General features: G+C 45.6%; 1 protein-coding gene across 7 annotated transcripts in view; it reads right to left on the bottom strand.

Moving 5' to 3' along the window:
- Nucleotides 1-25,660, bottom strand: part of BIN1 (bridging integrator 1) — a 102,157-nt gene extending 76,497 nt beyond the window's left edge. The window contains exon 1 of one of the 7 annotated variants that reach the window (XM_055718319.1): nucleotides 25,392-25,660. In XM_055718319.1, the coding sequence (XP_055574294.1) occupies nucleotides 25,392-25,475 (84 nt within the window). In that variant the 5' untranslated portion in view covers nucleotides 25,476-25,660. The remainder of the gene's footprint in view (nucleotides 1-25,391) is intronic. The other 6 variants (XM_055718318.1, XM_055718321.1, XM_055718320.1 and 3 more) reach the window with 6 other exon arrangements.
- Between the last annotated feature and the right edge of the window lie 2,311 nt (nucleotides 25,661-27,971).

The following is a 27,971-nucleotide window of genomic DNA, read 5'->3' as shown; positions in this document are numbered from 1 at the left end:
CATTGAAGACCTGATTTTGTCAAAGTTCTCAGCTACATTCTGTCAGGATAACGAAAATGCCTTCATAATAAACCAGTCACAGAAGGTTAAAGACAACCTGACTCGTTCTTAGAGTCATTTGGTGTTAATCTTGTTATACAGACCAACAATAAAATCAGATGTCTGTCCAGAGCCTAAAGGCTTTGCTAACCTTCTGTGGTTAAAGCACATTTATTTTATAGCTAGCAGCACTCATGGGAAAAGAAGGCCAGAACTGCATCTAGCTGCTTTCATCTCCTCTTGCCCAAGAGTTTGTTTGCAAAGGGTTACCAGGAAGCAGTGGAGACAAAGTCCAGGTAAAACTCAAGATCAGTCTCTGGGTCACAGCAAGACTCTTGAACCACATCGCTGCTGTTTAGTGGATGTCATGCCCATTCGCTGCTGCCCACCCTTGGTTGTATCACCACCACCTGCACAGCTGGGTGAAGTCCCCCCCTGTTACTCAACACAGGCTGTGAGAGCACCACCAGAAAGGTATCTATATCCAGTGACTAAATCAGTCTTTGATGCCAAGATTTCAGTATTTCATGAACAACTTCTAGATTCCCTTTGCAGCCCCAAGAGCCCCAAGAGCCAGTGCCTTGAAATTCCACTTTACACAGCTTAAGTCACATAGGTTTTAGTTTGGCATGTGTTTACTAGGGCAAATCATAGATTCAAGGTGGATCTGAATGCTTCTATCCAACTATCTGAGGTTACACAGGCTGTAAATCATCTTTGCTCTGCATTACAAGCAAAGAGGGTGTTTTCACAACTACAGACCTTCATGATTTACCATGTCAAATGGATCGCCATACATTATTTGGCCCAATGGCTGCTAGAACACTGTCTCAATGCTGATGAACCGACTTGTCCGACTATCTGGGAGCTGGTGTATGAGCATGCCTCCTGCCTAGGACACAAACCACAGCAGCTGCCAGCCATAAAACTCCACCCAAAATTCTCAAACATAGAAACCGTGCTTGAACCAGAAAAGCTCCTCCCCATATCTAAAGAGCATTCACAGCCTCTCACCTTTCATTTCATATTCAACATGTTAAAACTGACATGCAATAGACAACCCTGCACTACACTGGATGACCAAGGAGGATTCAAGTATGCAATCTACTGAAGTCAGACCAAGGAAACCGCTGATATATTTTTAGTCCCAGACTCTGCAGCGATATAGACACTGATGTCCCAGCCACCCACAGAGCCTTGCAGCAAGCTAGCCCTAAGAGAAGGTGGCCAGACTTCATTTCAGTCTGGCGCTGGCTGTGCAGTGCTGCTGCGAGACATGACGGCACTGTAGGGCAAAGAAAGATCTGATCACATACATTGGAACAAGAGCAAAAGGTGTAGTATACTTTCTATCTCATATCTGATACGTTGCCACCGCGTTCACTAACCAGTCAGGCTGTGCTCAGAGACCAGCTCATCTTCTGTACTGAAAAAGAAAAGCCAGTTCACCATCACAGTGACAAAAGCACCAAGCTGTGACCTTGAGGCATATTCACCAGTGGAATGATTAAATTCCAGCACTCCATTCAACTCACTCTGCTGCACCATCATCGTCACAAAGTTTAATGTGAAAGCCAGACAGCAAGAAAGGAACAGATAAGCTTTTGTGCTTTTATCTAACAGAATTCGTGTAAATGCTGTTACAACTAACAGGGCAAGTTATCCATTTTAAAACCTGCATCACTTAAACATTAACCGTCTCCAGACAGTCATGTCTCTGGGTAATAATCAGCCTCCCAAATAGCTTCTTTAAAAGCTTCTGCCTCTGGAACAGGGAGTACCAAATTGAATCTTTATAGTAAAGTCAACTTTTTAAGAACTTTTATTCCAGATTATTACATGTAAGTCAGTTTGTCCTCCCTTGTCGCACACATCCCACTCCATGCCTGCCTTCACCCTGATCCCTGGCTGACTTAGCACCCATGGCTCCATCAGGATAGCACCTCTGAAGCACCCTTTCCCAGGGACCAGGCTATTCTGCAGAGCTATTGCTGCCAAGGGTTCAAGCCATGCCAAGCTCTGTATCCCAAAACCTCCTTCCAATGAGAGGCCAGCAGAGCTGGTACTTCCATTGCGCTCTCCTTCCTTTTTACCTGAACCAGGAGGGAAGAATTTAGGGAAAAGAAGGGAAGAGATATCTCCAAGGGGGAAAATAAATTGGCAGTGGAAGCAGCAGTGGAAAGACAGGCAGTCTGTCCTTCAGATCCCCCTGCATAATGAGTAACCAGACACAGTATGTGCTGCAGAAGCCATCAATCCCTGCTGCTCCCAGCACGGTAACTTTCAAAAGAATCACCTGTAACACTGACCAAAGGGAGGTAAGCTACTGCTTCCACCAAGTCCTAATCACAAGGTGACAGGCCACCCGAAACAAAGGGAGGTGGGAGAGGAGCAAGGTGAAACAAAGGAAAAGCTCATATTTACCAGCCAGCTTGCGTGAATTGGAAGAACAGCTTCGTGTACAGAGAGATGAACTCAAGATCCAGGCTCAGAGTAGGGAGGGGAAGAGAGCTCAAGTGGACACACACAGAATCAGCGCCACATGCACAGTCTTCAGCTTTGAAATTAAATTCCTTTTCAAAAGGGAGAAGCTGAAAACTCTCTGCTCAGAGAAGCTGGCTGAGGACAACTCAAGTACATGTGGAAGGACTATAGGTGCCTGCCTGAGTATTACTCACTGCTTAGAACCTCAAAGCATAAACAGCACAGGGAGTTAGACAGCAAGGGCAGAAGATACTGGGTTGAAATTACAGATCTGGCAATAAACAGAACATTGTGTGATTTTCAGCATATGGTCTGCAGACTTCAAGGCCCATGAAGAACAACCATGGAAAGCAAGCTGTATATTTGGCATATACAGAGAAGGCCAAACCCCTGGAAAAGAAAATTAAGGCCCTGTGACTCAAGAAAGGATTTCAAGCCCTACTCTAGTTCATCCAGAGCCTGAATAAGACTTTTTTTCATGAGGTATAATCCTCATGGCTTTAAGGGACCTTCCTTCAATCCCACCAACACATTCCCAGACCATGCACCTACGGGGATGGAAGAAACAACTGTACCTTCAACACAACTCAGTCTGTCAGGTCTAGCCCCTCCAACAGGAGCCAGTACCTGCTGTGTCTGACAAAACAACAAGCAGCTCATTAGACTAACACAAGACAATCTACGCCAGTCATGAATAAAGACTTAAACCTGGAGTGACTGGGGTAAAAACCAAAAGAACTATAGTGATGAGTTTTCTTTACAAAAACCTTATAAAGGTTTCTCCGTTTTCTGTAATTCCCAGGCAGAGTTGGGGAAACACAGCAACATCCCTTTCCTGATCCCTAAACACAGAGCCACACCAGGTCTGCTAATACAGCTGTGCAAACACGGCGCATTCCATGTTATACACCCAGTAAGGCTCCCAACCCACCACGAACCCTCACATTCAGCGACACATGTGTTTCGACTGCAGGGAACTGCTGGGAGCCGGCAGAGACATACCTCCCTCCGTGGTACAGAAGGCGTCAGTGTGACGCGTACCAACCCACACAGATGTCTTCCCAGTACAGTCACATCAGCCTCCTGGGCAGCTCCTATGTACTAATTTTGGCTTGGCATGATTTTAATAAAAATGAATCATGACAGCAACCAGCAAGTGTTCCACGGCTGCTGCTATCCACACTAATAGCTCAGGAAAATGAACATGGTATGTGAACACTGCTCTGTGCCTTCATTCCCATGAGGCAAGTGCCACCACCTAAATAATTCTGCTATCACCTGTGATAACGAGGTGTAGGCATGGAGGCTGCCATCAACAGTTGCTGTAGCCGCTGCCCAGTTCCCCACCACATGGGACGATGCTGCGGATACCTGCTGGGCATGAGACAGTGTTTCAAAGTTTAAACATGAGCTTTTGAGATCTCTTTGGCAAGAGACATGCTCTGACACCTCCCTTTCCCACCAGTCATGGGCACAGAATAAAACCTCCCTGCTAGATCCTATCCTGCCACAAGTTACACTTCCCCCTGCTTCAACAGCTCGGTGACCATACTGAAGCAAGGACAGGAACTGGAGTGCTCCCATCGAGAGGAAACAAACCTGAGAAAGGAGAACTTCTTGTACCAGTTGGGTGTTCCCCATCGCATGCCTCCGATCCCAGCCTGCTCCTCCAACTCCTCCCCCCAGCAACCATGGCACTCCAGTATTACTGATGTGCAGCCGGCAGAGCTTTGAAAGTATTAAGTGCTCATACTGCCTGCACAAAGCCAGGTTGGGGCAGGGGGTAGACCCATACAGCTGAGATTTAGCTGCATAAAGTGTCTTTAAGAGGAAGGTAGAAGAGAACAGGGAACAAAGTCCACTTGTCCCTGTTGGTTCACTGTTTGTTATCCGCATCTGGCTATAAAGGGTCATGTTCACCCAGCATTTAGCTTCCTCTTGTGCAAACCGCAACCGTTACTTTACTCACGCCTTTTCTCTCCTCACTCTCCCAGAATTTAACAACAGGAAACACTCCCCAGCCAGTGCAGCGACACCAAGCTGAGGGACACGTATCCCAGGAGGCAGTAAAAACTCTGCATGATACCCCAGGAAGAGGCAAGTGCCGAGAAGCACGTCCATGCGCCTGGCTGCAGCTCCCAACAAAAGGAGCCTTTGTCCCCTGGTGGCTTTCAGCACGGCTATGCCAGAATCAACAGGGATTGATTCCAGCAATGCTAGGAAACAGGACAGGATGGGAAAGAACAGGCTGGGCTGCTCCTACCTTCTGTGCACCTCTGACTTGCACCGAGGGGGGCTGCATGTCAAAGGGACCCCAGCTCTTAAGAAAGGTACCATCCTAAAAACCTTCAGGCACTGGCTAGGGGATGTGGAAGCCAAACTCTGTAGACAACTTATACATACACAAAGCATTCAAGAGTTCTGCCACCTAATCACTTCCAGGTGAGAGATCTGATGCTCAGTTTCCAGGGTGAAAGCTCTGCTCTATCCAATTCATCTCCTGCAAGAAACAACAGGACCTTCCTTAGAAGTACATTCTCCAGCACAGAGGGATAGAGCATCTTCTCCATGCTCATTTCCAGAATGGAACTATTCTGCTCAGGAGATGAAAAGAAAATTTGGAGAATTTGACAAAACACAGAGAAGTCTTTGGAGAGGCCACAGTTTCATGATGGTTAAAGCTTTCCCAACAAGGCCACTGAAAAAGTCTCATTTCCTACTCTTTCTTGTTTCTACATCACTGTTTCCCCTTGTGCTAACCCAAGAATTTGAGAGGCCATACGCTTAACAGGATTAAGAAACAAACCTCAATTTAAAAGATTGGTTTAAACTAACCAGTGGTTCCTGATGTCGCAGCCTGGCTCACAAGGGGTGGAACTGATTTTCTCAGCAGCAGTGCCTACTTATGCCCCATTACAAAGCCTTTGGTCATTGTTTTCACTAAGTCATATGGCTGTGAGGGTGGATCCTTGGCTAATGAACCACATTCAGTGGCTGGGCAGTTTAAACAGAATGTGTCCCATTTCTATCCACAAAGTCCCTGGAAAACACCAAGGTTTTAGACTTGCCAAACTTATATTTCAACAGAACTAAAAATTCAGTCCCGTTTCTAAAGAGGAAGACTCACAGCCAAGCCTTTTTCTATTTCGAGATAAACTGGTAAATTCTGGTCTTGTAAATTCAAATTTGTTTCAACTCTTAATTATAAAGGAAGATGCAGATACGTCAGCCACATTTTCAGACAAACTTATTCAAAGTGTTTTAGGAGCTAGTTTATTTACTGAAAACTTTGGCCTCACTCACCAAGAGTAATTTCCAAACCTTGCTTTTGCACACTTTCTATAGTGCTTCAACAAGATTCACGGGGGGGGGGGGGGGGGTGGAGGGTGTAGAAACTCCTGTTCTAAGCCACATACAGTACAACGCAAAATTACAGAGACAAATCTGTAATGGCAAAATTTCAAGCCACTTCTGTGTGCCCAGCTTCTACCTAGCCACTCCACAGAAACATCATCCAGCTCTGGGGCAGCCAAAACTGGTTGGATTGTGTACCAGAATGCATCAAATGCTCCCAGGAAAATTGACAGGAAGGCAAAACTCAGAACCCAGAAATTTCACGGGTATCATGAACTCAGTGTCATATCTACCTCCTGCCTTTCATTTAGGTACAGCAAGTACTGGGAGTAACTGGTATTACTGAGCAGGAAATTCACTCCTGAGTATCCAGGGTCCCTAATTCCATACAACCACTCCAGAGCACAGAGACTACTGTATATTCCCCAAATCTTTAACTAAACTTTTGGATGAGAGAAGAGCCACTGCACGTTGATATGTGATTTCCTCAGTAACAACCACAGCTCTATTATTAAATGCAGGCTAGGAACAAAGGGGCAGGTTCGTCTGCGTCCTGGTATGATCACACAGCTGCCACAGACAAATGTTAAAGACATGAAGAGAAAGAAAAATTACAGCAAGAAGATCTAGAACAATGAATAAACAGATGTTTTTGTGGAGTAACATGGATCTTGAGAAGTAAGCCTTAGCCTGGAAGAGGAAAGGTTGCCTGTGTTTTCACCGCTCTAGAATTAGAGGACAGAAAATACAAAAACTAAGTTGTTTGAATACAGCCAAAGCAAGGGTGCCTTGTCCTACAAGAGAAATGAGCTAGGAGCGAAGCAACTTGACTAGGCTGCTAGGGCTTCCCTGGGATCTCACTGGGAAAGCCCTTCTGAGGAGGGCATCCAGGCCGCTAAGCACCTGGCTTCTTGCCAGGTACGGTGATGGCTGGAGATTACTGTGTGGGATTGAAAAGAAGATGAGTTGGAAGGAGGAACTTTTAACAATGTGCAGCTGATGCTATCCAGAAGTTAGGTGCTTTGCTAAGCAGATGACAGGAGAGAAATGCACACAATCAGAGCGGATCACCAATATCTTGTGAAGCACAAGTATCCAGCTGCACCTATTTTTCCACATGCACCTGCTGGCGTGTGTGAAATGACAGGGCATCTTCCTCCAAAACACAGAACCTTTTTCTGTATCAAAAGACACAGGTGCATCACACAAAAGCACTGGTACGGCCCCAGTGCACTGCAAGCACAAAACAAAACACTTGCTTTCTCATTTCAGACTCCAGAGTGGGGACATAAATAAGCCAAAAACGCTGGCTGAAAGCAGGCAGTCGGTCTTTGCCAATCTTCAAGCAGTGCAGACAATGTAAGCCTAATAAATTTCTGCTACAGAGAGCAGGGCAGTCTCACCCACATTATAACAGCACTGTCAGGAGGAGAGCAGGCTATGCGCAATGGTTTGTTGCACGTATGCATGTATTCAAGGATTATTGTTTTCACCCCAACACAGAATCACTTTCTCTTTTATCATGTGCAGATGTCAGAATGAGACCTCTAGAGAACAACTTGCCTGTGGCTGTACAAGGAGTCTGCAATAGCGGTAAAAGCAACCCTAAATTACATGTAGGTCAATACTAAACATTAACCTTTATTACCGAAGGAATGGCGAAACTGTCACAGTTCCCTTCAAAACCATGAAAAACTGCACTGAAAAATTGCCTTTATCACAAATTTTGTGTTTGGTTTTGTACAAATCATCATGCCTTTCCATATCATTACCTTTACTTTCTATTGTAGTGGGGCTAGTATTCTCACATGGCCCACAAGAGGCAATAAATATCAAGTGCATGATTTCCCAACTCCTGAACATTGTTCCTTACCATTGTGTTATCAGCACACACTTGCAAAATTTCTGACACATAGGCAAGCCCAGTTATTGCTGGAGGAGATAAAAATGTTGATTGTGTTCCTGGCTCTCTTTCAGCCTTCCAGGTTTCAAGAACTGGGTAATAGCGAAGGTGGGATGAAAAACTCTTTGCTTTTGCAACCCTGAGTCAGCTTTGCACAGGCTGAATCTGAGCTACGCAGTGTCTTTTCCTTCTGAAAAGCAAGGACACCAACTGCACAGTGAAAGCTAGTCTAGAGGGTTCAAAAGAACATTCCCACACGTGAATTTTTTTCAGAAAAAGTGGAATTTACTGCTTAAGAGAGACAGGATTGAAGCATCCAGGATGCACAGATATTAGTCCCAAGATACACTAACACAGATAAATACACAAAAGTTTCTCCAAGCCTCTCATTTTTTTGTCATCCATGTATTACTAGCTAGAACTAGTTCTGAAGCCCAGAGAAATCAGTCCAGCATGCCTCATGGGCAAAGCACAAGGACAGGGGAACTGACTGACCTCACATCATCTCCTCCTCCTCTTCCCCCAGCTGCAAGACTCTCCCAGAGCATCCACAGCTGACTTCAGCAAAGGATATCCCGAACTGCACCTTTTTTTTTTCCCTTTACACGAATGGCAAAATCAATCCAAGCCATTCCTGACTGACAGCTAGAAGAAACACTAGCGAGAATGACAGCAAATGAACAGAAAGCAGATCAAGGGATTTTAGTAAGGAAGCAGAAGAGCCAGACAGCAAAGGCAGCAGAAAGCATTATACATGAATTTTCATCTCTCAGCCTGTCACCATGAAAACAGACTCTGTTTTCATACACCTTCCTCAAGTTTACAGCCATTCGTTAACATCTCTGTTTATCCTGGCCACAGCTTCAGGATAACATGCTAAAAATCTATCCAGGTGGGTACATGTATATGGGGTTAGTAGAAGAGCTACCGTTACCACTGGGGACAATGTCCTATGATAAAAAATATTGCCAGAGGGTTACTAGTCAGAAAATTAAGGAAGGTGGCAGCAGGGGAAAGAAATGAAGGAAGGATTTGTTCTCTCACTACATACACCCTTTTCCATATTTTTACCTTCATCCCCCAGAGATTCTTCACAGGTGAGTGCTTAAGCGTGTCACAAGAGCATACACACCTTTCAGACCCCAAGTTTCTCCAGCCTGCATCTTCCCCAGCTGCTTTACCACAGAAAAGATCTTATCTTACAGGGGGGAGGCAGGGAGCAGGGAGGGAACAGGAAAAGCTCAGATAAATGCTTACAGCCCAGCGCTGATAAGCAACTGAACAATAACAAACCAGAGCAACTGAAAATGGACTCTGCCTGAGCAGGGTTCCCCAGTTCTTGTTCGTTTGGTTTTGGTCGGTTTTTGTTTTTTTTTAGTAAAGAGAAAAGGACATTAGTCAAGTCTTTCATTTTACAGTGTGCAAGGGAACTGAGGTTTACATTAAAAAGACAAGTCTTAGGGCCCCAGATCCACTAACAGCTCAAGGGGGAACAGAGAAGGAAGCTCTGAAGGCAGAAGATCCAGAGCATGAGAAATTCACTTCCAAAAACAAGCACTTGTTTCATCTGACGAGGGAAAAGAGTGCTTTGCTTTCTGTTCTTCACTCCATGAAACAAGGAATTAGTCATCCCTTGAAGGGGACACCTGGTTCCTCAGCATCAGGAGACTGGAAACACAAGACTAGCCAATTATTATTTTTTTTTCTGGCCCCTTCAACCCTTGCCCCTACTCATTCTGGCTAAAAATATCCATCGATGTTTTTGATACCCTTCCACATCTGCAACATGACTGGCTTCAGACTCATGCCATCCTGGGCTTGAAGAGCGTGCTGCAGGGTGTCTGCCTCAGAGCCATCAGCTGTTCCTTTGCCCCGTGCTGCCCATCACCGGAGGCTGGCAGACAGGTACTGCAGGCTCTCAAGAAGGACCTCATTTCCAAAGCCTGCCACTCCACTGTCCCGTCCTAGTTTTCATTCACAGCCCCATTCATAATGGTGAAACTTTAACTCACACAGGAAACCAACTTGTGTTACGCTGCTTCGCTGGACCAGGGAGCACTCGTATCTGTGTCTCCAGCGCTTTGGGGACAGACACGGTTAGTGCTGCACATGCAGCCCCTGCCAAGGTCAGCAGTAGTGTTAAGAGCCTGCCCAAGGGCAGGACTCAGTCCCTACAAATACAATCTCCAGAAAGACAAGGCAGACCATCACTCTCTAGGGATTTATTTGACAATCCCTTTCTTTCCTGTCCTTCCTTAACTAAAAAAGTCACATTTTTCAGGTAAGAACTGGCACTAGTGTTACTTCCCCTGCAGAAAGTCTTGTTTCCTCCTCTGGAAGCCCCACTCCAGCCCTCACTCTTTCTCTTTCTTCATTATCCCTACTGCAGTTGGATCCTGTTCCTGTCCAGCTCCCTAAAACACATTTATTCCTTCTACGTGATCAGATCTTCTCCTGTGACCCGGAGAACATTTCCATTCCCTCCCTCATCAGTTTGTACAACTCCTGACACACTGCTGTTATCAGACACTGAACGTCAAAAGGTTTCTGATGTTCAAGCCGTTCCTTCATTCCCTGCCACCACGTGGCCACCTCTATCCTCCACAGAGACAGGCAGCTCCTCACCAACCCTGACCACTCATGGCTGGTACAGAGATCAGGCTGCTGTGCAACATCTAACTGCCTCCCATTTGTGATCCCAGTGTCCCACCAGGCAGGACCCCACTCCTCTTACACCATGGCAGAGGGCTGGAGCTAGAAGACAGATTTTAGAGCAATTCTGATTTAGCTGGCAAGAACAGGCAGGACAGAAGGATCTTTTATTTTTTCCACATTTTTTTCCAGAAGACTTTATGGAGCACCTCAAACACCACCACAACTCACTAGTAACAATTTTAATAACCCAGTTTCCCACACCAGCACTTTGCTATCTGCCTCTTCAAGCTCTTCAAGGCCGGACAGTTCCCCCAGACCTGTTTCTTGGGTTTACTTTTTCACAAGCAGACTGCACTGTTCTGCGTAACTAGTCTGCCAACTCTAATTCACCTCCAGAGCACCTCTCCCTTCCTCCAATTATCCATCAACTCCCATTAATCTGTCCTCCTGGATAATCAGAGTAATGCTCTTTAAGCACGTAACTATGACAGGGCAAAGCCACTCTCTGGCTGCGAGCTGCATTAGAGGGCACAGTGACCCTGCAGGTAATGTAATCGGGAGTATTACGCGCCAGAGCTTCCAAATAGTCCATTTAAGGAGTCAGTTCCCTAGAACAGGACATGAGCACTGCAGAAAGGGCATTTTTACTGAAATATTTCCTGGCATATCTGGGGATACCTGGCTGGATAGCAGCTTACTGCAGTCCTGAATCTAAGTGTTCCCTCCCCCAACACCCTGGCACCTTCTCACCTAATTTAAGAGTGATTTTGGATGAATCATTTATTCCTGTGTGCAAGAAAGTCATCTTGAGAAGTGCTAGCAGCATCATTTTCTCCTCCTTCCCTGGTAAATTGTTCAGGTCATTGGCATCCATACTGTACTGCAGTTGTCAAAGATACATTGGGACACTGAAGAAGTCACTCAGACTCTTTCCATCACAACAGACTGCCTTTCTGAACATTAACCACTCCCTGGTAGCACTCACCTTTGAGCAAGAGCTGAAGAAGATGCTTTGGCACCCACTGCAAGAGAAATCACACTGGTGCAACATGACCCAGCAGAAAAGGAAAGCTACTGTTAGCATCCATCAAATACCATGGAATTAAATTAAGGTGGCAAGGAACTGCAGTATCAGTTTGCTTTCTTTTTTTCCCCAGAAAAAGAATCAGTTAGACTTCATTAATCTGTGCAGCGGAAGCCTCACTCCTCATTCCTCTTTACGTGCAGTAAGTCACAGTCAGCTTACCATGCACATGAGCAGGCTGGGAGGGGGTAAGGGAGAAGATTTTTCATGCCTGCCTGTCAGCCTGAGCTCTGAGATTCACCATAAATTCAACCAGGAAGCAAGGGTAAAGAAAGTTTTTTCATTTGACAGTAACAACTGATTTTTGCTGCCTCTTATGTTAAAACCAAAACAAAATGAAATGGGGATGATGGGAGAGCCTTACCTGTTAAGACAGGACACTAAGGATGTGCTTACTTAAATACAGATAAAAATCCCTCAAATGGCTTTCAGAAATGACCTGAGATGTAGCATGAACCTCTCTGAAACTGCTCTCACTGCAATGAAAAGGCTAGTGCAAGTGGGAGACTGGCCCAACACCACAGCAACAAAAAGCTGGACGTGAAAATAAGTGAATGTGGGAGACTGGCCCAACACCACAGCAACAAAAAGCTGGACGTGAAAATAAGTGAATATTAGTTGTTTGATCTAAACTGAAATCTGAGCAAAAGCAAAGATCGAACTTAAAAATCTGTATTCATTGTTGCGAAAGAAAATTAACGCACCTCCCATACTTCTAACATCCGTCTTTAGAAGGACTGCTTTCCAAAAGAAAACAGCCATACTGGCAGTTTAGGAAAATACACAGTTCATCTCCAGGATGCAAGAGCTATTTTCCTCAAGGCAATTCTACAGCATGTTTACCAGAACACACAAATAAATCCTCAGTTCTCCGGATGTTTTGCAAGCATTATCTCTCACCACCTTTGCACATGGCAAATCAGTTAAGCAGAAAGATTCTCTTATATAAGGAATCACAGGCTCCAAACCAACCATCTCCTTTCCCACAGAAAGGCACTTAGAAGAGGGACATGACAGGAGCTGGTGAAGTGGCTGAGGTCCCCAGTGTGCATACAGCACTGACCCAAATCCTGACATTCCAGGACTTTTTTTTACATGAAGATCCTAGCCCCTTGACTATTCTCAACATTTTAGGTTTTTTCTCCCTCCCTCTCCACCCACAGTTTTTGCAGTTTAGATTCTAGCATCATTCAAGTCTAAATTAAGTCACAACACAGCAGCATTAGTGCTGTGACAGACGGTACAGAAAAGCAATTTCTTTTCTCACTGACACTTCATAGCTTGGTCTCTGCAGTCACTGTGCTACGCTCATATGCTTGCACGTCACTGTCTGCCTACCCTAGGCTAGCCAAGCACCTTCAAAACCAGGTTCCTTTTAAAGGCTCCTGCTACACTAGCTGATTTAGTCCTGCTACGTTACTCCTCTCTGTCCCTCTCTCTCCCCGCCCCCCCCCCCCCCTCTTCTTTAGGTAGTTTTGCATTACGCCTGCCCTGTCGAACAGCTATAGCCCGTGCACTAAGCTTGTACCCTAGCACAAATTCAAGGGTTGGTTCTCACCTATAACCAACAGTATACAACAAGAACTACTTCTTGCTTTGTTCTTCCCTAGATATATCTATGGTCCTGCCCCCTCACCCATCCCCAAACATTCAACTTTCCAGGTCTAACTCACTGCGTTCTTACGTGGACTTTTTTTTTCCCCTTCTATAAACACATGAGTTTACCTTGGTTTACAGAAGTTTATTAGGATGACATACTTGTTTTTATGTATCTCTTCCTTTGCATGAAAGATTTTAGCAGTTAAGAATAAAGTATAGATATCTCCCTCTCCTACCCTTTACTCTTGAGCCTATATATATAATCTATATAATAAAATTATATTGTTACTATGTTAAGAAGAAGATGGAAATATTCTGCTTTTTCACCACCCAAGGTTCTGAGAACAAAAGCAAACCCTGGTAAATACCATTTAGACTTCACTTTCAATTTTTATCTCATCTGCTTTATATCCTTCAGTTGGGAGTTTCAGGGAGTCAGAATACAAAGGAAAGAGAACACAAGATTAAGAAGTTGAGTGCTATAGGCCTAGTCGAGCTGAGCTGGGGAAGAGGTCAATGCCCCAGGTCAGGCACCACACCAGTGCCCCACAGTCCTGCCAATTCAGCCATACTTGCACCAGGTCAAACTTGGGCTTACTCCCACTTTACCCTTACCTTGGGGCAGATCTGCTCTTGAGCGGCCTGGATTGCTAGTCCTTCCCCTGTCCCTGTACTTGTTGCTGCCCCTCTAGTCCCCCATCCAGAACTTACTGTGAGATGTACTTATGTGTGAGGAGAGGCTTGGAAAACAGGTAAAGCAGCACAACCAGCAGGGTGGTAAGAGGGCAGCAGCATGTAGAAAGGAAGGGGAAAGAAGCAGCTGGAGATGACACATCTCAGTAGTAGGTGTGGTTTAAGAGTGATGTGAAACTGCTGCCCCCGTGGGAGTAGCTGGGTCAGTTGAAAGTGCTGGCCTATAGGTTTTACCTACAGGCAAGTAGACACGAGACTCACACCAAGTGCTCCAGCAGCTGGTGTGCCAAGCGGGAACAAGGCAGTGGGATAACCATTCAAAGTGGTGGCTTCTTCCACCAGAACAAACCCAAAGCCAGAAGCAGGCACCTACCTTGAGAAGTGTGAGAGATTAAGAAACTGAAGAGCTTCAGCTAGAGTTTTCAAACTTCAGATGCTTCAACCCTGACACCTTAAGCAGGTGGCCTGATACCGGAGGTGCTGGAAGCTCACAGCTTCACCAGAAGACACACAGGCTGTTAGGGTCATCTTGGTCATTCAGCCTTGGTTTGTCAAGTCTGGGGTACATGAGCTGCACGTCTCCCACCCAACCACATAACTGCCCAAGAATCAGACCACTGAACACACAGCTGTCAAGTGTGCTTGTGCAACCAAGCCATCTTGGCCATATGCGGTTGTATGCCTAACTCATAACTTCCTGAGCAATATTTTTCCCTACTTGGTTTGCTCTTATTCAAAGCAGGCAAACACTGTATTCCCCAGAGTTGCTGCTTTCCAGCAAACTAGAGACTGGGGAGAATACTCAGCTATCAATACCCTGAAAACGAAGAAGCAGAACGTAAAAAACAGTCTGCAAGAAAACAGGTAAATTTCCACCCTACCTTCTGCCTGCCCCAGCCTTAAGCAGCACCAAATCAGAGACCAAAAAAGAGTGGCCACAACTGTGGAGCTGGAGAGTAGCTACATTGCAGCTCTGTAGTTAATAAGGCCAAAAGGCATCACTTAATTTAGCTGGCATCAATCTGACATTCCAGGCAACAGGACTTCAGCAACATCAACATCTATTACTTGGATAAGCATTTAACATAGCTTAATTAAACTCTATCTATAGCCAACAGTAATACTAGTAAGAGGAATAGATAGCATGAATAGTACTGTTTGCACAAATCCCCCTTCTCAAGTCCTCCACCTCCTCCTCTGCAACACTAATTTTAAATGTTTATACATTTACAAGAAGTATTTTTATTTTTACGCAGGACCTAATGCAAAATGAAGCAACCAAACACAAAAGGCATTTGGGGCCATGCCTCAGCTGGAGAAAGAGATAAAGGAGCAGGTGTGTGCTGGGAGGGAGAGGGGCAGAGGAGCTCTTATAAGGCAGAACGATGCGAGAGAGGGACTCTTGAAGGGACAGGCTGGCTGCAGAGCCCTTAAGAGGCTAGGAAAGCTCCTGTATGGGTTCATGACCACCTTGCTGAACAGGGACGGGAGTTTCTCAAATGCAGGATGGATCTGGATCACGTAACAGGCATGATGGAGTAAAGGGAAAAGACACAGACATTTGGATCAGTTGTTGGGAATCCCTGGGCCAGAGGGCAACAGCTGCAAGGGATCAGACATGGTGAGATTTAGGGACAGTGCCCTCCACAGCCAGTTTGGGTTACAGTGTGGCTTGTCCCATCGCAATGGGAATGTATGTAGCAACACAGATTATCAGCTCTTACTGAGTCTTCCCAAGCAGCTTTTGAAAACAGCTCTTCCTCCTTTCCACCCGACCGAGAGGACTGCTTCTACTTCAAAAGAGATGGAAGGATGAGTAACAGCAGGTTTTAGGACTGGGCTTGATGGGCCAAGTTCTGCTGTGAACGGGTGTAAGCCCACCAACCTCTTTGCCAGAGTACTTGCAGAGAATCTGGACCACATTGCCTCACACTGGTGAGGAAAAGCTCTACAGTGTGGTCCCCAAAGAGCCTCCTCTCAGCTGGACCCTTGAGACTGACAGCTTAAGAGATGATCCAGATAAAACCATCGCAGCTCTAAGTCAAATCACCTTCATCCAGCACAGCGACACAGCTCTTTTCACCTATTATACCCACAGCCTCATCGCAAGGTATCCGACCCTGATAATGCACACTCCCTCCCTGAACTGTTTATGTTCACCAAGGGAACACCTCACGGAGTAAGGACAGCAAGCGGCTTCAGCTTGGCAAAAAGTTCCAGACTAGCAACTCACTCTTGATACCCATTCACAGGCAAGTCCCAAACCATGAGCAGTTAGATGTAGCATACCATTACAGGGCTCTGCGATCAACTGATTGCATCACCTCTCTGATCCCTCCCATCACACTACAGTCAGTCTCCAAACTCTCCTCTCCCAGCCCTGCACATACAACTACTCTTCCTCCCCAAAGAAAGCCAACCTCTTTTTCCAATTTCTTCAGCTTATGTACTTTCATTAAAATTTCACTGTTCAAAAATACCCCTGCACCTTTGCCTACAAAACCATCCCTACCAAACCTCTGCAAAAACATCTCCAAACGCTTTTAAGTCTTCTGGAATAGAGAATTTTACTGAAACAAACCAGAATTATCTTAATTAACTGAGACTGTCCAATATTTATATTAGAATTGTTTCATGATAGGGAATTATTTTTCTGGTAATATATAATACAATCACACTGCAGATATTGACAAGTAATGATGCTGCCTGTATGCATGACGAGGGAAATGTTATCAGAGTAGGTATGTTCCTTCAGCAGCTCAAGTTTACTAACACACAGCTAGGCCTGGAGTATTGCACTGGCTGTTCAGTCTGAACAGAAAAGACAAAAATCTCTAGTATTCTCCTACTGTAGAAAGTTCAATACACAGAAGAATTGCTGTTTCACTCCACTGCCTAGGAACCTATACTTTAAGGAGTGTTTGACGCAGAATCCAAGTACATTTCTCCATCTGGATGCATTTAAACTTTTCCTGAGCACAGTTTTACTCATAGAGCCTGCCATTCCTCTTACCAGAATTTCTCCAAAATATATTTCCAAAGCATCCTTTGGAACATGCTGCCTCCTGCCACAAAAACTGAATCCCCTTTTTGGTCTCTCGTGTTAGAATCAACATTAAGACCAGAGGGACCATGTTGTACCCACAGAGGGGGAAGAAAGTATCTCCCCAAGACACTGGGCTCAACTGCTTGAAAATTCAAAATTAACAAGATTAACATTCAAATTCCAGGAAAGAAATTGCCTGTAGTTTTTAAATACACTATTTTTTCCCCTACAATGGCTGAGGAAGTAGGAATGGAAATCAGGCTGGTCCCTCCACACTCAAGACTCCTGGAGCTGCTAGGATCAAAAGACTTACTATAACTTAGAGGAATGGGTAATACTACCTACAAGAGTACTAGACAGCTACAGAACCAGCATTTCTGTTATAGTAAAAGAGGCAGAGATCTCAGTTTTCTTCAAACATCAGTCTTTATACCTTATTTGGTAGATGTTCACGTCTGTCGCTGGCACCATTCCAAATAAATTCAATGGGATAGAATTGCTAATTCACTCTGCAAGTACCTTCAAACTCAGCTCTGGGTTGGTTAAAGTGTGCATTATTGTTTCTGGCCTGATAAAATGTGCAATCAAGCCACGTAGCATAAAGGAAAAAAAAAAAAAGTGTAAACACTTTTAGCTGTGTTTTCAAACACTGTAGTTACTGTACCATTGAAGTTCCCTTTCCATCCCTGTTGGCAAACAAGCATTGCAGTTATGTCTAATACAGTTTCAAAGCAGAGTATTAGCAATTGTCCAGTGAGAAACATTTGTACTTCAGCTCTATACTCCCTCCTGAAAAGGCAACTTCGAAAAGAACCGAGTAACTACTGTAGCTCTTAAAGCAAGTTTAACAAAAAGTTCTAAACCACTTAAAATAAACAACCCAAACGTGATCAATGAAGAATTAAAAAAAAAATAAATCATTTCAGACAGGTTACCAGCTTACTGAATCTGCATGACAAATCCTTGCAGAGACCAGTACTTCAGACTTTGATATCTGTGTATCATCAAGAGACTTAATGCAGCCTGTGGTTTCCACAGAGGGGTTAGTTGTTCTTCCTTATTGGTAAAGTTTGCACTCTCCATCCTGCCTGGCAGCCTTTACTAAGAACAAACTGCCACCCAGACTTTTTTATTCTAAAGAAAGAGACAAAAAGAAAGGCGACACTGTCTGGTTTTTATGACTCTCCTAACTGCACCCCCTGGAAATGCTGACTTTCCAAAACTTCAACCTGCCAGCCACAGGTCTCAGCAAAGTTTACTCCAGCACAGCCTAAATGGTAGAAAAAGTGTATTTGCAGAGGTCTGAGCAAACACAGTACCTATTCCTCATTTTCATAAAGCTGCTTCATAGTGATTCTGTGGGACTTCTCTCTAGGTCTGTGTAATGCCCCAAGCTCTGGCTTCCAAGTCTTCCTCAAAATACAACCAACATCCAAACCCTTCCTGAATGCAAGCTCCCAACATAATGAAGGAGAAACTTAGGGGAGGAGAGGGGGGAAAGGGGAGGGGGGGGAGCAGAAAAAGGAAAAAAGTTAATTAAACAACTGTACAACCCACTGGTTGGACAGTTTCTATTTATGCTCCTTCAGACCACAGAACTACAAATCTAAAGATGTACTTACTTTCCGAGTAGCAGCTAAGAAACAAAACTATGCAAGCAAGTTAGCATAATGAAAGTGTAGCCTAAAACAAAAGATTCATTAATCCTATTCTCTGCTAATAACAGTATTTCCAATGTTTCTCCAGAAATGTGGAACAAGACCTGCCCTGCAGCACTTGCCAGCTTGGTGAAGATCAAGCAGCTTCAGAGGCTAGTAAATAACAGCCAGGAGATGTTCCAAGGGAAACCTGAACTGTCTGAGGTCCATCACTCACTTGCACGCACCTGCTGAAAAAACACCTGCCAGGATTTATTCATCCCTTGCATCACTGCCAACAGTTCAGGCAGATCTGCAGAAGTTCCTCACTCCTGTTCTGACAGTATTAAATAGTCAACTAATACCACATTTTAAACTGATTTTAACTATCAAGACAACATAAATTACTTTCTCTTTCAACCCCTTTCTGTGAGAGATGACCCCTTTTAACTCAGCAGTATGAATGTCAGGTTTGCTGACACTCACACACTCCATATTGCAGTTGTTGGAGAAAAGCAAATATAGTGTCCCCCAAGAGAATGCTAAACCACAAGCTCATGTCAAAATGAGCCTTGATGCACCATTCCACCTGCCAGCAGCTCTCCAAGGAGGCTTTATTAATATTTTAATGTTTGTTCCCATCTCATTGCTCTGAGGTGGAGAATGCACAGTCTCCTGGTCAACATTACTAGAGTCTTACCCCACAACAGAACAGCTGGTCTGCAGACCCTGAATTTCCCAGCCGACTGAGGGAGTTGAGCTGTGGCCAGGTGAAGAAGACAGAACTACAAGTCTGTTCCGCTTGGGCACACTGAGTCTATTTTCACACTAATGTCAAGTTGCCAGTACAGCACTTCTGGAAAGACAGTCTGATCCCTGCATATACAGGTAGGCCACTGGGACTGTAAAACGATCCTTGCAAAGCTGCAGAACTCGCACAGTGGGCAGCTCAGGTGTCTGGTCACCATCAGAACAGTGGAAAAAAATAGCCAGTCTAATACCTGTTAACCTAAGCTACCCTCTTGGCACTCCAAAAGGTCCCAAAACCAGAGTTTTACGACACACTGGGACCCAAGCAACAGGGTCTCGTCTCTCTGTCCAAAGGGTGCAGAACAAAGGAAAACTTGCATTATACCTAAAGACCCCAGCGCAGCTATATGCTGAACACCTCGGGCTGCCCACAGCTTTCCTCAACGGCTTGGCCAGACCTGCCGTTTGCTAGTCACATACCAAAAGCATTTGCGATGCTGCAAAAACATTTGTGCCTGGAAACACAAAACCTTGCTTAACAGCATGCATGATGGAGGGAGAGGGCAGACAAGTTTGATGGCATCCCCTGGCAGATGAGTTCTGTAACACTAACTCTATCCTGCCTAGAGCCTCATCAAAAGTCTTTTCACTGAAAGAGAGACCTTCCAGATCCTGCTTTATGAACCTGATCTCACAAGAACTGCACTGAAGAGGTGCTGGCTGTAACACTAGAACTTACAGGCAAGATAAAGTGACCAAGAACAGGGCTGGGCCTTTTCCAATCAGAAAATTCACCCTTGTGTGAGATTCTGCTTCTTAAAAGAAATCTGTTGCCAACTCCCAGACAGAGGAGCACCTTCAGCAGGGCCCTCTAAGCCCCCTGCCAAACATCCCCCGGGCAAGGAAACATGTGGAGCCTGGTTTCCTATTTCACCTCCTCCCTGCCCCATGCAGATTATCTGACACCCAGTAATACAGTCTGAGTTCATACTGGAATCATCTGTACATTAGGGGCATTAATTCAGATCTCTCTCCTCTAACCAGTGCCTGTTTTTCAGCAACCTTGAGGCACAAAGTACCTTTGAGACTCTGCCCATCACCTAAGCCCTGCAGTCTTGAGAAAGCAAGCTAACAGGTATAAAGTAAGAAGCCCTTTCCTTGTCAGCTGGGGAGTCCTCCAGGAAAAAAAATGAAGTTTCACGCCAGATCAGCAAGAGAACTCTTGTAGCTCTTCAGGCAATTTGTACGTCACTGGCACAAGACAGATTGCATAGGGTAGGATGGTTTGGTGGCAAAGCCAAGTAAAAAACACACAAGCTTGGAAGAGACAGAAGGATTCTGAAGGAAAACCAGTAAGGAACCTCTCCCAAGTAGGTAGATGCAATACTTCTCAGGAAAAGAGCTTTCTGCATCCACCATTTTTTGAGTAAAGCCACTCCCCCCATCAGCAGAGGTTCTACAGATCAGGCAGCCTCTGACAGCTGAATCCTGCAGACAGCTGCTATTTAAATTTGGTTTAAGGTTCTTAGGTGCTGCTCACTGGTACAGACTCCCAGCTGCTTCAACAGAGCTGAGACTTCATTCTAGGTGTTCTTGCCTGACATGTGTGGACCATGTCTTATGAGGGGGAAAAAAAAAAAACCCAACAGTCTTATCAGGGCAAACTCAAAACCCAAGCCATGCCTTCTGCAAACCCTGTTCCACCTAAATCACAGCTTCATGTCCAGCAAGGGATTACAAGGGGAAAGACACAAAGCCTAAGGTTCTAGGAAACAAAAAGATACTTTCTGGACACAGTCTGTGCTACTACAACTGTTACACGAGAAAAATTAATTGTAAAATGCACCGGGACTGCAGGACACTGGCCTGCCAAAAGCAGTCCTGCACCTTCCTTTTCAGGGGCAGTGTCCTCAGTTATTTCTCCTTGCTGGACTGCAAATTCTTTAGTGAAGCCTCCAGTTTACTGGCACGTACATCTTCTTTTGCACTGTAGCAGGCAGGGAATAAGCACCAGCAAACCCAGCTACTAACAGCTACAGTCACACTAGCCCTGTGAAACCAGGACTACAGCCCAGCCTCCTTGGGCTGTACAGCCAGAGGAAAACAGAACTGTGCTCCGACAGAAGATTTCACCAGGGAGACTTTGCAAGCATGTATGTGGGTAACACATCGGTGGGATAAAGTAAGCCAAGAACAGAAAGCAGAAGCGACATCTCACAGCAACACAGCAAGCCAGTAGCAGAGTCTACAACCGAAATGATATCCCCCAACACAAGGGAGTTTGGCAAACTAAACTTTGCCAGGCCCTGGAACAAAGCCTTCCCCTTTGGTTAGGGACAGAGAGGGAGAAAAAGGGATACCTTGGTTTGTTGGTACATCAGAGTAAAACTATGAAAAAATATGACAGCCTGTTCACGTCACAGAACAGACTCCTCATTTTGGCCAGCTTTGTAATGAAAGGAAAGCAAGACACCACCACTCCTACAGAACAGCATCTTCCCACACTCAGACTGAGTCTAGAAAGGGGAGTTCATCCCTTTCTACTCCTCTCCACACAAAAAAGCTCCCAAGGAAAAACGTCACTATCCAATGTCAACTTTACAATTCATCTCATGCGCCTATTAATCTGTACGCAATTTAAATGGTCAATCAGTGCCCGCATAGCCAATAACACTTTTCCACTCTGAATCTCTGCCTAATGTGCCGGAGGAAAGCAAAGCGCTTGATTCTCTGACAAGGACCCTCACTGCCAGCCAAATAACAAAAATCCATTTGCTCCCCTTGCTCCCCAAGATCAACCTCATCCTGCAGCTTTGCAGAGGAGTTACCCTCACGTCAGGATTCCATCAAGTCACCAAGACACTGTCTCAATTTGTTTAAAGCAGAAATGTTTGTGCATGTGCAGGCTGACACATCCAGAAACAGGGCACTCTTTGAGAGAAATGGGAACTGTGGAAATCGGGGAGGTTTTTTAAAAATGTCAAATATAAGATAAAAAGTGATCACATAGCAGAAACATAAACTTTAACCAAAATGACGGATTACAGACATAGAGGAAAAAAACCAACAACTTCAAATCATTACTGGCAAAGTTTGAAAGAGCTTGCAAACATTAGGGTCTCTCCAAGACATCATGACACTGCAGGCATTACAATTTTCCTCTATTTTAAGAAGTTTAGAATTATGAAAGGCTCAGACCTCAACATCTTGGTCTGAAAATCCTTCAGCTAACTACAGGATTAACAAAGCGTGATTTCCAGACTGAATCTCCTAATTGTTAGTTGCAAAGGGTAATATATTAGTCAGCAATAGTTGCATGGGTTCCTTCTGTGAGGTGGGTTCCGCTGGACAGAGCCATCAACTAATTGATACATTTCACCAGACAATGGGCAAATTATTGCCAAGTATTGTACTTGAGGCTACCGCTGGATAGAGCGAGAGGTTATAAGGGTGCAGAGCCCATTCGCAAACAGCATAGTCAACCATTCCGCCCCATGTTTCCTGTAGAATTCAGAAAGTGTCTTCCAAAAATAGCCAGCAGTTTTGCTGAAAGGCTCAAAACAAACAGTACTTCTGAAGGAATATCTTGCATACTTTACATAATAGCCATCTCAGAAGGGGAAAAAAGGATGTGTACAGTGTTTCAGTGTGAATTCTGCATTGAACAAAAAGACATCATTCTTTGCTTAACACAAGGCTTAAATTCACCATGAAGGAAACTGCTGAAGTCAAAGCCTCAGGGCTCAAGTTGGGAGGGAGATACCACTCTGAAGGGAAGAATTTTTATCCTAGATTCAAATCAAAAGAAGATACGTAAAAGGAACACTGTCAGCTTGTTTAAGCCTCAAAAAGGAAAGCTGAACCTCAGTCAGCATCCCTTCACAAAAACCTCATACATTTTTAAAGTGCCTGGTCTGTTATGTATGCAGATCTACCTCTGCACGCTTTTGCTTATGTTTTTGTTTATTTTTTTAAATACCTGATCTTTATCTTGTGGTTTACTCTTCCTACTAAAGGTAGTATCACAGTTTAAAACTAAATACCACAAGACCAGTATATATACACAACAGTGTAATGCCATGACGACTGGTGCCTCCCTTGTCACTTTCTATTGAGCTGTATCTTTCCTCACCAGCTGAAAGTTACCGCAAGTTTGCCTCAGTGAAAGTCTGTCCCTTAGACACACAGGTGAAACAGCTAACACTCCACAACAGAGGACTTGCTGGAGATAACGCTGTAGCAGTATGAAGGGGCAAGTCAGAAGATGAAGCAAGCAATGCCATTTTTTTCTTTTTTAGAGGCCAGAGAGCAAAGCTGTTTTGTTTGCGCTAGGATAACAATGGCCGAAGGAGCTAGAACTGTGTTATTAAGCAAGTGCTTTGGGGTTTGTTTTCCTTCGCTCCTTAGAGGGAAAGGAGCTCTGCTAAGAGACAAACCACTGATTTCAGATTGTGCAAATCACCTGCAAAACACGGCTAAACTCTTGATGATTAATGTTGTCATAGTTCCCATATCCCCAGTCACCACCAGGGAATAAGCAAGGAAGTGAACTGGATCTCCAGTTGAGAGGAATTTGTGGAAAACTCTCCCTAGGAAAAGAACCTGCGTGCGTTCCGATAAGAAGCCAGGGAAGGGCCTGGCAGGCCACACTTGGCTCCAGGCTGCACCGATAAATACAATAACTCCATTAGCCGGCCAAGGAGCTCAGCCTTCACCACCTACCTTCATATTAACTAAAAATATGGTTGCCATCTGGTGGTTAAGGCAGAATGGATTTAGCATCTGTGACGAGTTCAGGGTGAACTAGATACCAGGAGACAGCTTCCCTGTCCTGTCCCCCCCTGGAACTGCAGGAAGGGGGAAAACCACGGACGCAGCCACGCTCCCTCTGGCACGGGGAGCGAGGCCAGGACCTCGGTGCTGCAGCCAGCTCCATACTACGTCGGCTATTCACTTGTGGGTTGTTGGTTTTTTCCTCAAGCAGTCAGGCAAGTTCAAATCATGCTCCCAGTCCAGTAAATGAGCTTAAATTAGTGGAAGCAGCATGTGCAATGCTGGGCCCAACAGGTTGGGGCTGCCATTCTGACCCAGCAGCATTCTGCAACAGCGTCGGTGATTGGTACAAGGCTCAGGCCAGCGCTGCATCCAATCCCAAACCTCCCAGATTAAATCTATCTGCTAAAGATAACTTCCACGGCATGAGAACAGCAGTGGGCAGATCTGTTCACCCTCCCTCCCTCGAAGATGCACCAGTCCTTATTCAGTCAATGTCATCTCACAGCAAATCACTGAAAACCAAGATGAGCGTGTCTGGGATAAAAGCAGCTGATCGATGTCCCTTCGTAAAATGTCTGATAATCCCTACGCAGAGCAGGCATCTGGCATCAGATGGAGCATGCCAGAGAGATGAACACAGAAAGTATCCATTGCATATTCCTGGCACCTTTTGCTGGCACAGGGGTGGGTGGAGAGCCGCGAACGGGCTCCCGGGATTCAGAAACCACCCCTCCCTCAGCAGACAGGGGCACGATCTTTAAAGACCGTATGGCTTTTGCTTCGCCATCGTTCCAAAACCTGGAGCTCAAGGTCAGTAAAACAAGCAGCAACTGCCATGCTGTGCTGTCAGAAGATAAGGAAGCAACATCTCCTTTTCCTCACCCTCTTCCAGGTTACGCATTTAGCGCTACCGCAAAACACAGCGCTGCTCGCGGAACTGCCGCATAAAGCGCAACCTTAACCACCCCAGCAAGAAGGTTCTCCTCCTGCCGAAACAACGCAGCATCTCCCCGTTTAAAACAAACGTGCGGCGCCCTGTCCTCCCTCCCCTCTCCCAGCCGAACGCGATGCCATGTTCCTGCTGATCCCGAGCGTGCAGGCGGATGGCAAACCCCCACAGCTGGGGCATCCTCGGGATGCCGAGGGGCTCCCAAATCCTCCGGCGGAGACAGCAGCTGCCAGCCCCTGAAGAGAGGAGGGTATGGGGGGGTGGGGGGGTGGTGTGCAGGGACGCCGCTGCTAGGCGCATCCCTGCTTCGGGAAGGGGTACCAGCCCCGGGACCCGCATCCCTGCTTCGGGGAGGGGTACCAGCCCCGGGACCCGCATCCCGGGGAGGCGGTGGCCGTGCCCCCCCTCCATTTCTCCCCTACCTTCTCCTGCGCCCGGGTCAGCTTCTTCTGGACGTTACTAGCGATCTTCCCGGCGGTGACCCCCTTGCTGCCCAGCTCGGCCATCTTGCCTCCTCTTTTTAACGGGCGGCTGCGAACGCCGAGCCGGCAGGAAGGGGGGGAAAACCCGGCGGGCAGGCGATAGCCCCGGCCGCCACCGCCTCCCGCCCGCCGCCTTTTAAAGGGACAGTGCGCCCCGCGCCGCCTTAAAGGGGCCGCGCATCGCGGCGCCCCGGGAGGGGGCAGCAGCAGCACGGCGGGGCATCGCGTCTGCTGGGGGAAGAGGGTTTTTGCCAGGGGGGGTAGGGGGTGTTTGCCAGGTTTTCCCCACCCTGCCTGCCTCCTCTGGGCCAGGCTGCGCAGGATGGGGAAAGCCGGGAAGCATCGCAAGGAGGGAGGTGGGATGCAGGGAGAGATGCCGAGGGGCCTCCCACACCGAAGCAGTGAGCCACTAACACTTCAAACCAGCTAAGCTGGGAGGAAAGTCACCTGGAGATGCTGGCTAATGGCTCTATCAGTCTTTAGTAGTAGTCACAATTACACACAGTAACGAGTGATTGATCTCGGGTGACGGTATGGATTTGCGGTTGTCTTTCACGCCGCAGCAAAATAGCATTCTTCCCGCTTTTAAGAGATTTGTACCCCTACTTGTCATCTCTGACTGTCCCTACTCCTAAATGTATACACCGAAGGTACTTTTCAAATTATTCCTGGATCTTTACAAACACAAAGCAAGAAATTTACATTGTGGAGGGGAGGGTATCTGTAAGTGAAGCAAAACCCTAATTCTTCAACAGCAAGCTGAAATTACAGAAGATTCCACGCTTTAACCTACCAGCCTGTTATGGGACCCAGGTAGATGCCATCACCTCAGCACTGTCTCTTTGAAAACTGGAATCATCAATTGACCAGCTTGTCTCACAGGAACATTAGGATGGCTAATTAGTTAATACTTGTACAGAACTTTAAATGTGTTGCGGTAGCAGCTTTTTAGATGATTTTGGATTTGCACAAGAATTTGGATTTGGCATGGCTGCACACAGCTGTTCCAGTTAGGGAGCGATGGTGACAGTGGAGTGAGGCACTTTGTGCAGCTCCACTGCAGAAAACATTGCAGTGATGGGGCATTTACCAGAAGAAAACTAACCATGACTGCACAGAGCACTTTATATGCTTAACTTCCCCCGAATTCCTGCTACCTTAGCCTGTATGGCATTATTCTTCAGCTGTGACTCAACTGCTTTTTCAGCGTTGTTGCTCCTGGCCGAAATATGCACCCTGCCCCATCCCACTTCAGTGACCCTGGCCTTCCTGACTGCGTACACTGCAGTTATGCCACCGCTTCCATCCCACCAGGGCTTTGGTTGCGTTTTGCTAGACCTACTGTGCAAATATCTTTCATGAAACTCTATTCCTTTACAAGATTGGACAGAATTCTGCTTCCTGGAATACAGGAAGCCACCTCAGTGCAGTTATTCATATCCTAATACTTGGCCCCAAAGCTTCCGTCAGTTCCACACAGTGGGGCTCGGTCTGGTGGTGGGGAAGCTTCCTTCCTAGCCTGCTTCTGCACACTCACTTCTTCTTTGTGGAAGCTTGCATCTGCTCTGTGCACACTGTACCCAGTATGGTATCGACCAAACTGACACTCTGCAGACAATTCAGGTATTTCAGAAACTTGCATTTGCCTTTAAGATGGAGATTTGCATCTCTTACACCTATTTTAATTGAAAGAGGGTACCTACCTGCATCCCAAGATGATTTCACACAGTCTTTGTTTTGCCAGATTAAGAATGTTATCTCCAGAGTTTGCACACATAGGGAGTAGTATAGCACTCATTATTGCAATCTAAAGCAATAGAAAAACATTCAAGGTGATTTCTTGAGAGAGCTAGGCCAGGTTTTTCATCTTATATTTCATTTATTGTTTCCCATTTCTGCTTCACTACTATTTCTGTTCATTCAGAACTTGGAATAAAAACAATTGTCTTGCCAGAGCCCTGAGAAACTGTGGGCAGCGAACCTGTCAACACCTCTTTGTGGGGCTTTGTGAGATAGTGCCTCTGCATTTCTTGCTGTTATGGCAATGGCTTTATTATTTTTTTTTAATGACAAAAGCCCTCATTCAGAAACCGGTTTAAATCCGTGCTAGATTTCAATTATGTTAGTAGACACACTATTCCTATTTAATAAAATACTTAGGCATAGGCTTCAGTTGTATATGAGAAAATTGCAGTGATATAAGACATATTCAGACTCAAGCATATGTGTACCTGTGGTGCCACACTGTATCGCAAACTGCAATTGTATTCAATTCCTTTCTGGCTTCGCATTTAGTACTCATATTTCTGTGTGTCTTTCTGTATATACGCAGCTGTGTATTTGTCCCAAATGCATCTCGTTTTGCCTGTAATTTCAGCCTTACTAGGTATTTTTGTATTACTTTTCTGTTCCAGTATCATCCATAATTTTGCAGCATCTCACGGCTCAGTACCATCTGGAAACATAATTAATATCCCATTTTCTTTGTCTCTTACTCCCCATCCCTTCCTCCTTAGCTGA

Source organism: Falco cherrug, chromosome 8, assembly GCF_023634085.1.
Source record: "Falco cherrug isolate bFalChe1 chromosome 8, bFalChe1.pri, whole genome shotgun sequence".
Lineage (NCBI taxonomy): Eukaryota > Metazoa > Chordata > Aves > Falconiformes > Falconidae > Falco > Falco cherrug.
This window is presented reverse-complemented; position numbering and strand designations above follow the sequence as displayed.